The 9246-nt window shown below is 50.1% G+C and overlaps 3 protein-coding genes across 3 annotated transcripts in view; 1 reads left to right on the top strand and 2 right to left on the bottom strand.

The window, feature by feature from the left end:
* The first annotated feature begins 76 nt into the window (after positions 1-76).
* Tmem223 (transmembrane protein 223) lies at positions 77-1545 on the top strand. Its single transcript, XM_028857972.2, has 2 exons — positions 77-401; positions 1125-1545. The coding sequence occupies exons 1-2, from the start codon at positions 98-100 to the stop codon at positions 1415-1417; spliced, it is 597 nt and encodes a 198-aa protein (XP_028713805.1). The 5' UTR covers positions 77-97; the 3' UTR covers positions 1418-1545.
* Positions 1546-1600: 55 nt separating this feature from the next.
* Tmem179b (transmembrane protein 179B) lies at positions 1601-3674 on the bottom strand. The gene is made up of 5 exons (XM_028857971.2): positions 3558-3674; positions 2578-2765; positions 2360-2494; positions 2149-2227; positions 1601-1953 (listed from the first exon to the last, which is right to left on the bottom strand). Exons 1-5 carry the CDS (start codon positions 3651-3653, stop codon positions 1792-1794), a joined length of 660 nt encoding a protein of 219 aa, XP_028713804.1. The 5' UTR covers positions 3654-3674; the 3' UTR covers positions 1601-1791.
* A 36-nt stretch (positions 3675-3710) lies between these two features.
* Taf6l (TATA-box binding protein associated factor 6 like) overlaps positions 3711-9246 on the bottom strand; it is a 12598-nt gene continuing 7062 nt past the window's right edge. Inside the window, exons 8-12 of the mRNA XM_028857967.2 lie at positions 7921-7995; positions 7582-7802; positions 7165-7297; positions 4606-4734; positions 3711-4507 (exon numbers count right to left, since the gene is read on the bottom strand). Coding sequence (XP_028713800.1) covers positions 3752-4507; positions 4606-4734; positions 7165-7297; positions 7582-7802; positions 7921-7995 — 1314 coding nt within the window. The 3' untranslated portion in view covers positions 3711-3751. The remainder of the gene's footprint in view (positions 4508-4605; positions 4735-7164; positions 7298-7581; positions 7803-7920; positions 7996-9246) is intronic.

The raw sequence follows: 9246 nt of genomic DNA, 5'->3' as shown, positions 1-9246 counted from the left end.
GTTGGTGTCCCATTGCTGGCTGGTTTCCTCAATGCAGGAGGGGTGGGAGAGTGCGTCATGACAGGAAGTCCCGCCCCGCAGACGGAAGTGTTCCGCCATGGCGGCTCCCTGGCGGCGGTGGGTCAGCGGGCTGTTGTCTGTGCTGCGGTCCCACCCTTTGCACCGGCCTTTGCAAAATGGGGTCCCACGGGATGTGCTGCTTTTCCAGCACGATCGGGGCCGCTTCTTTGCCATCCTTGGACTGTTTTGCGCCGGCCAGGGCATCTTCTGGACCTCCCTGGCTGTTGCAGCCTTGTCCCGACCTCTGATCCGGGTTCCTGCGGAGGCTCCAAACCGGGGCTACACGGACCTGCGCTCGGCACTCTGGCGCTACGGACTAGCTGTTGGTTGCGGCACGATGGGTAAGGGCATGGGTTCCAGGTTGCCGTGGGGCTGTGAGCACAAAACTCAGTGAAGAAGGGTTCCCAGTCCTCTGGGATGAGCAGAAATGTAAGTGGGATACCCGGTATAGGTGTGATGGCAGCTAAGTCACCGAATGCCTTGCTCCCCAACTCCCTACCCCCACCTCGCACACCATAGGCCAAGATCGGCCCCTCACTCTGGCCATGAGCAGGCTACTGAAGCCACGGGCCCACTTTCTCCCTTTAACAACGGAGCTGGCCATCTAGAAAAATGTCGGTATGGCTCAGTTTGTAGAGTACTTGCCTCAGTAGCGTGCAGCGTTGGGTGCAGCCCCTAACGCTGCATAAACGGCACATGGTGGCACCCAGATGTCATATTAGCATTTATACAGTGGAGGCAGGAAGATCACAAATTCACAAGTTCAAGATTATTGAACCTATAGCAAGCTTGTGGCCAGCATGGATTAAAAGACCCTGTCTTTTTTTTTTTCTTGTTGTTTTTCTTTTTTCAAGACAGGGTTTCTCTGTGTAGCTCCGGCTGCCTTGGAACTCTGCCTTCGGAGTGCTCAGATTTAAGGTGTGCACCACCACCAATTCCCCCCCCCCTTTTTTTTAAGTGATGGGTTTGGAGTTAGGAACACAAAATTCTGTAAGTGCTCAAAACTGTTACTGCCATTACAGAGGGCTGTCTGCATAACCCTTTACCCCACTGTGCTTCTGCAGGAGCCTTGGTCCTTGGTGCTGGTCTTCTCTACTCTCTCCGATCTGTGCGGTCAGTCATGCTCCTTGCAGGAGGGCAGCAGGTGACGCTTACCACTTATGCCCCCTTTGGCCTGGGAACCCGCTTCACAGTTCCGTTGAACCAGGTTTCCTGCATGGCCCACAGAGCTGAAGCTCCTGCTATGTTGCCTCTGAAGGTCAAAGGCCGACGCTTTTACTTCCTTTTGGACAAAGCTGGACACTTCCCCAACACTCACCTCTTCGATAACACTGTGGGTGCCTATCGGAGCCTGTGAAATGTGACCTGCCCTCTCAGATGAGGATGCAAACCCAGGCATGAAGAGACAACCTAGAGCAATGAACAGGCCCCCAGGATTCACTAATAGCCAATAAATCTGTGTTCTAAAGGGCCGGATGCACTTCAGCCATCATTCTGTCTTCTCTCCCATCTATTTGCTTTAACATCAAGAACTCTATACCACGATGAAGAAAAGTAATATATTATTTTGGTACAAAAAAATGTTAGGTGAAAAGGCAGAGGGGCCTATTCTAATGTTTCCCTCCTGGAGGGAAACCCGATTCTCAGTATCAACAGGGCTGCATTGAGTGAGGCAAGATTAAAAGCACTTGGGCTTGGAGGTTCTGGCTTCAGAAAGCACTCAAGTATTCTTCAGGTGTGAGACAGGCGTTGCCCAACAAGAGCATCAGTCTCAGAGCTCCACTCTGGGTCACCCCTCTCCTGAGGCCGGTATGGGGCGGCTTCAGACTTGCACTGCATGACCTGGAGCATCAAGACCAGACACCACAATACCAGATTCACCCAAGAAGAGGTCTGTGAGAGAAAATAGGAGTGTGAGGAAGGAAGCCATCTCCAATCCAATCCTACCCACACAATATCCTCTGTTCAGAATCAGGTGACAAGCCCAAGGCTACTTGAGCTTTTGACTGAATTACAGGCAAGCATATATTACATGGTGAACACTCGTAAGCTACAGATATTTAATCTTAGTATATCCCTTTGTCTCACTTCAGCGTTTTGTAGATTGGAGTAAAACTGCACAGCAGTTCCGGGGGGTGTCCATGAGATTTTCTGGGCTTCAGAGCAGCTGTGAGATTAAAGAGAGTTGTGAGAACGGGGACAGGCTCTAAGCACATTTATGGGGATAAAAATGGGGACTTATGACTTGTCCCCCACAGAGGGAGATTATCCCTGCCAGGCTCCCTCCCTCTCCCATTACCTAATTGTATGGTTTAAGGAGATGATGGAATTGCAGAGAGAATTGGTGCCAAATCGAAGTATACAGGCAGACACTAAGACCAGGAAGACGGCTGTAGCTGAGATGGCCAACGCAATTCGGAGCCCTATAGAGCCTCTGAAGGAGAGAAAACAAGCCTTGTGGCTCAGTCGGGACTCATCTCACCTTGGTCCCTTGTCCTCAGTAGGGCAATCAGTCACCTGTGAGAGTCCTCGATGCAGCTGCTGTAGACCCAGAAGAGGAGAAGCAGAAGGCAGTAGAGGGCCAAGAGGCCTGAAGCCCCAGCTACAAAGTAGCAGAGGGAAGAGGCTGAGGGACTTGACAAGACCAGAGAGGAGCCATTGAGGACAGCCACACCATACAAGGGACAGCTACCACCGAAGGAGCCCTGTGGAGAGAAGCTGTTGAGTCCTTGGTGGTTCAGTGCCCTGAGATGCAGGTTACTGCCAAATGTTAGGGCTAGTTCCCAAATTAGAAGAGACTGATGTGGATTTGCTGGGAGCCAAGTCTGCAGGGCCCAGAGGGGTCAGAAAATTCAGTGGGTTATAATAAAGAACTGAAGAGAAGCACGGCAGTGGTGGTGCACGCCTTTGATCTCAGCAAAGAGGCAGGTGGACCTGTTAGTCCTGTAGCCTGGCCTACAGAGGGAGTGCCAAGACTACACAGAAACCCTGGGGGGGGGGAACTGAACCCCAAGAGAAGTCACAAGCTTCACACTTCCCTGTGAGCAGAGTAAACCCTGACATTGTGTGCCCTTTAACAAGCAGCTCTCCTAGTCGGTAAAAGAGCGTCGTACACTCCTATAGTGACTCAAAGTACTCTTCCCAAGACTGCCCAGCAGTAGTAAACCTTAAATGTACGTAGGTGTATGCGTTTCCTTATTTCACACACACCGCATTACAATCATGCGGGACCTTGATCACCTCCACCGCACTACGTTTTGGGGGTTTTGGAGGCACAAATGTTTCTATTAGATGGATGCAAAGACTGGGCCTCTATGCCTCAGCACCCAAGTAAACTTATGCAGCAGTTAACAACCGGCTGGACGACCCTCAGCGTGTCTAGTTCCTTTAGCAAGGAAACAACTTTGGGACTGATTTCTCAGCCCCTAGGCCCGGTGGAGCTACCGCGGCCAGTCCCCGACGCTCGACCCCAGGACTAGCCCGCCCCGCAGCCGCACCTGGGTCCTAGTCAGTGCCGCGGCAGCCACGGCCCCGCACAGGAAGGCGGCAGCAAACAGCGCGAGCTCAACTCGCTGCAACCAGCGCAGCGCCATGGCGCCCAGGCTACCAGGAAGCCAACCGCCCAAGCCCCGCCCACGAGCACAGACACGTCACTTCCTGGTGCGGGTTTATTCTTGGAGGGCCGGCGGCCTCACAGTGGCAAGTACAGGGAATAGTCCGAGAGCGCCCAGCGGCGAGCCGGGCGGCCGGTGCGGCCGATCATGGGCAGCTTCTGCACGTAGCGGGACGCTGGGCTGGGTCCATAGGGCGCGGGAAAAGCAGTCTGGAAGAGGCGCCCGCGGCAGCGCCGCCCGGCCTGACGCCCAGCGATGATAAAACGGAAGTGAGGGGCGCCGCGGGGCGCAAAGCGGCTCTTCTGGAAGACGTCCCGCATTCCCGCGCCGGGACCCTGCTGACGAGGAGCGCCCCGCGCCCGGTGCACGCGCGGCAGCGGCCTGCTCTCCGAGGCGGCGGCGGCGGCCGCGGGGCCCCCGCCGAGAGGGCTCTCGTCCCCCTGCGGGCTCACCACGGCGCTAGCAGTCAGCTGCGGCATCTTCCGCACCGAGTCCGGGGCGGCCACTGGCTCCTTCTTGTCTCCGGGTGGTCGCGGGGTCGTGGGCGCGGGCTGGCCAGTGCCGAAGCGAGTGGCCAGGCTGTCACCGAAGAAGGCGTACAACTCTCGGTAGATGTCTGCCAGGGTCAAGGAAGAAGGGTCCTCTGGCCTGGCGCCTCCTGGCGGCAGGGAGAGACCAAAGCCTGCTTCGGCGCCGCCCCCCGGAGGCGACTCTTGCAGGAGAAGGCTGTCCCAAGGCAGGTCCTCGGCACGATGGCACCCTCTCCCGCCAAGACCACAGCGGTTGGGCTCTGCTGCCTGGGCTTTCATCTTCAGTAGTCGCTCTACGGCCACCTGTACACAAAGAGCTAGAAGGAACCTGGGCCAACAGGCTCCTCAAAGTAAAGCTGCTGAGCTCCTGTAATAAGGGGAAGCTGAGACTGTCCACTCACCAGAATTGCTCCATAGACTTTGTGCCCATCCGCTTTGACCTGGGCATTAGATACCGAATAGTCATCCAGCACCGCCTGCAAATTTGTCCAGTAAGTGGGCAGATGTGGGTACAGCACTCGTTCTACTGCCTAGAAGGGAAAAAAGGAATGCAGTAAGCAACCTCGGTTCATATGCCCTCTTGAGTACCCTTTCCCACAAAAGACCCACTCGGATTGTTGTCGGGGCCCAGTCCTCAACATTTCCTCATTGAGGTATCCAACGTTTCTCTGGGATCTACTATTATGTACAAGCTTTTGGTAGGCATGAGGCATAAAAACAAACAAGGCAATATAAAAAGACCCATTTCTGGCACTTAAACAGTAGGCTAATAAGACATAATTAAATCATTACGACATAAAAACTGCTTGTAGACTGTTTGTGAATACAATCAGCAGGAAAGTATTGTTCTTAATGAGAAATAGGAGGTGAGTTCAGACCACACACATAAAAACAATCAAGAAACCTTGTTGAAATGACTTTGCTGGAAGCCCAGACCGGGTCTTGAATTCCCTTTCTTTAGCTTCCCAAGTTCTGGGATTATAGGCAGTGTACTACCACACATGGCTTTAATTGTGCAGTTTTGGGTTTTTTCTTGTTTTGTTTTGTTTTTTGGTTTTTCGAGACAGGGTTTCTCTGTATAGTTTTGGTGCCTGTCCTGGATCTTGCTCTGTAGACCAGGCTGGCTGGCCTCAAACTCAGAGATCCACCTGGCTCTGCCTCCGGAGTGCTAGGATTAAAGGCGAGCGCCGCCACCACCTGACCTGATTGTGCAGTTTTAAATTGAGTAGTTATCTGGGGGGAAGCAATTAAGACTAAACAAAAACTATGATATTTCAGTGGGCTCTGACATGTAAGGTAGACTTGGATCACACCTCCACAGAGCATGAACATTTGAAAATGCTGACCACCTCTCAAATTCCTAGGGAAAATGTTACTGACAAAAAGAAACAGGGATTACATTTTAAATAACTGTAATTACAAAAGACACTGAAACATCCTCCTAAAATTTACAGACATCAATATACACTCAGAAAAGTGATCTCAAACATAGAAATCAGCAAGATTTTGAGGTGCAAGTCTGTAACCCTAGCATTCACAAGTCTAATTCCAAGTTTGAGGCCAGCCTGGGCTTCACTTTAAGTCCCAGTTTTAAACAAAAACAGCTCATGCCTAGGCGGTTGGAGGGGGGAGAGGGCAGAAAAAGCAGTTGGAGACTAGCCTGGTCCACAGAGCAAGTTCCAGGGCAGCCAGGGAAACCCTGTTTAGAAAAACCAGTAAGAAGGGGCCAGAGAGATAGTTCAACGATTAAGAGAACTGGTTGCTCTTTCAGAGGACCTGGGTTCACAGCCAATAATAATAATAATAATAATAATAATAATAATAATAAACAAAAGAGCAATGAGGGCCCAGCAGGATGGTTCATTGTGTAAGGGCACTTGCTGTACAAGCCTAGTGACCTGGAACCCAGGTAGAGTTAAAAGAGAGGACTGGGCAGCTTCTGACACTTACAGCCTGCCTACCCTGGGATATTTTCCTTTTAAAATCTAATAAATTGTCCTTGAGCTTAAAACACACACATATCAACAAGGAACAACGCCCCGGAAGACACTACAGCAGCATCACAGCACGAATCCGGGAAGAAATGTAACAAAAGGGGTGGGGTGGGAGGTGGAGCAGCACTGGCCAAGTCTGAGCAAGGCCCAGGGTCTGACAGCCGGCACTGCAGGTTCAAGTGTGTTGGTTCCTTAGGGCAGTTGTGGAAGCACCCTAAAAGATTGTGAGGACATTGAAAAAAGGAGACATTGCTTGATATTTCTCTAGAACTTAAAAATACAAATTCAAAATGAACGAGAATTATTCCAAGTGTCAAAGAGTGGCCCAGTGAACAGTCATATAACAGAATTTAGGCACATAATCGTCTGGTGATTTCTATGGATGCTAAACTTCTGCTCACTATAAAACATGCAATTAGGGCTGGAGAGATGGCTCAGAGGTTAAGAGCACTGGCTGCTCTTCCAGAGGTCCTGAGTTCAATTCCCAGCAACCACATGGTGGCTCACAACCATCTGTTATGAGATCTGGTGCCCTCTTCTGGCCTGCAGTCATATATACTGTATACATGATAAATAAATCTTAAAAAACAAAAAACAAAAAACATGGTACCTGAGACAGGAGGATCACAAATTGAAGGCCAGTATGGACTACAAAACAAGCACTGTGTCAAACAAAAAACCCAAAGAGAAAAGGAGAGAAACAAAGAAATTGAGGGTATTTCCTAACATGGTGTTATGGAATGGGCAAGAATTCATACTATAAAGATCTCCAAGCAGGAATTCTAAAGGGATGACACATTTACATATAGACCGTCACGGTATACAATAAACCTGGCCTAAGGCAAGGTCTCAACATATGGCCGCATCAAACACACACCACTTTTATAATAAAATATACATGAATGCTATTTTTCCAACACACATGGCAACTCTGAAAAGATCTGTGAGAAAAGCCAGGGTCCTCACCTTCCAGCCTACAGCATGCAGCCCTACCACAGCCCCATAGTGAGAACAGAGAGGCCGAACAGGGTCTGTCAGGACCTTCTGCAGGGAGAGCAGAATCTGTTGATAGAGGCCACTTACAAGATCCCCATGAGTCCTGTGGAAGCAACAGGCAGGAATAAGGTACTGCACACAGAGTCGAGCATTTGTAAGGCACTCTGGGACAGGCTGCTAGTTTTGACTGGCCCAGAATCCATGGACAAGAAGACCAGTATCTTGGTATATTTGTAATTGTACCACGACATGCCAGCTAGGGAGCGCTAAGGTTCCACACTCAACATTCGATCTCAGAGCCAGAGGCTTCAGACAGCTCCCTACCACAACCCGGCGGTGACTGTGTGAGCTATCCCAGCCCCTGTGCAGCTCCAGCCCAGGGGGTACCAGAAGATGTGGCTGAGGAGAAGAGCAGCCCCATCCCGAAGAGTCCAGTGGTCATTCAAAGGGTTGATGGAGGCGGCCAGCGGCTCCAAGACACAGTAGAGCACACTGCCCACCAGGGATCGGACATAGGGCCCCAAGCAGAGGTGTGGGTTCCGCATCAAGCTCCGGGCCACCTGCAGGAGTCGGTGCAGCTGCTCCAGGTCATGGCTTACAGATTTTACCTGTTGGTAAACGTGGGCTGCTTAGGGAGGCAGAGAGACAGGGCCTGCCACTCTGACAGCATCTGCTAGGAGCCCTAAACACTGTGGGGTCACCCACACCGAAACGCTGGTCACTTACCCCACTGACCACATAAACAAAGTAAGGCAGGAGTGCCGCAATCTTGGAGTTTGTCTGCAGGTCCTGGAGGGCCACCTGAAAGGAACCATCTCTATAAAAAAAGTCACCACTCTGGAGGGTGGCTTAGCGCTGCACCCATGTGTTATGTTAAAGATCCATGCCCCAATGCAGAAATCCCATCAGTTTCAACCTATAGAAACCCACTGACAGACAAGAACAATACTGTGTTAGTAAAAAAGTGAACAGATGCTGGTGTGACACACGAGGCATACAAGAGTGCCAGTCTGAAGGCAGTCTGACGCCCTTTCAAAAGAAAAAAGGGGGCGGGGCATTGAGATTGTCCAGTTTGGTAAAAGCACATGTTGCCCAAGCCCATCCACTTAAGTTCAAATCTCAGAAACAATGTACAGAGGAAAGAGAAGTGACTCCACAAAGTGCTCTCTTCCTTCACACGTGTGCCATAGCATGCACAAGTTGTGAGCACACAACAACAGTAAAAGTGAGTATCATCTGTCTAACTTGTTTTTGTTTTGACACATGGTCTGATATATCCCATGACTGCCTTTAACTGATTATGTAACTGAGGATAACCTTGAACTTCAGATGCCCCTGCCCTCCATTTCCTAAGCACTAGGATTACAGGTGTTCATCACCATGTCTAGTTTATCCAACATATTTTTAACTAAAAAAAAGCTGTAGGTTAGGCTTGGTGGCTGAAGCCTGTAACCTCTGTATTTTAAAAGCTGAGACATGAAGACTGCTGCAAATCTGAGGCCAGCCTGGGCTACCAAAGTGAGTTCCAGGCCAAAGGTTACAAAACAAGACTAAAACTAACCCGTCTCAAACAAAACAAAACCCAAGAAAAAAAAAAAAAGGTAAGTTGTAAAACCAGATACCACTTATGTTTACTTTAAGGTAACCATAACTTGTAAATAGGAACAGAGTGAGTGAGAAGACTGTATGCTTTTATATTATATGTAGCTCCATAATAAATACATACTGGGCTGGGTGGTGGTGGTGGTGGTGGTGGTGGTGGTAGTGGTGGTGGTGGTGGTGGTGGTGGTGGTGTACGCCTTTAATCCCAGCACTCGGGAGGCAGAGGCAGGCAGATCTCTGTGAGTTTGAGGCCAGCCTGGGCTACAGAGTGAGTTCCAGGAAAGGTGCAAGGCTACACAGAGAAACCCTGTCTCAAAAACCGAAAAAAGTAAAAGAAAAACCAAATAAATAAATAAAATAAAAAATAGATACATACTGGTATTACATCTTTTTAGTTTTTGTTTGTTTGTTTGTTTTTCCAGACAGGGTTTCTCTGTGTAGCTTTGGAGC

Source organism: Peromyscus leucopus, chromosome 1 (assembly GCF_004664715.2).
Source record: "Peromyscus leucopus breed LL Stock chromosome 1, UCI_PerLeu_2.1, whole genome shotgun sequence".
Classification (NCBI taxonomy): domain Eukaryota; kingdom Metazoa; phylum Chordata; class Mammalia; order Rodentia; family Cricetidae; genus Peromyscus; species Peromyscus leucopus.
Note: the sequence above shows the minus strand (reverse complement) of the source record. Positions and strands in the feature narration are given on the sequence as shown.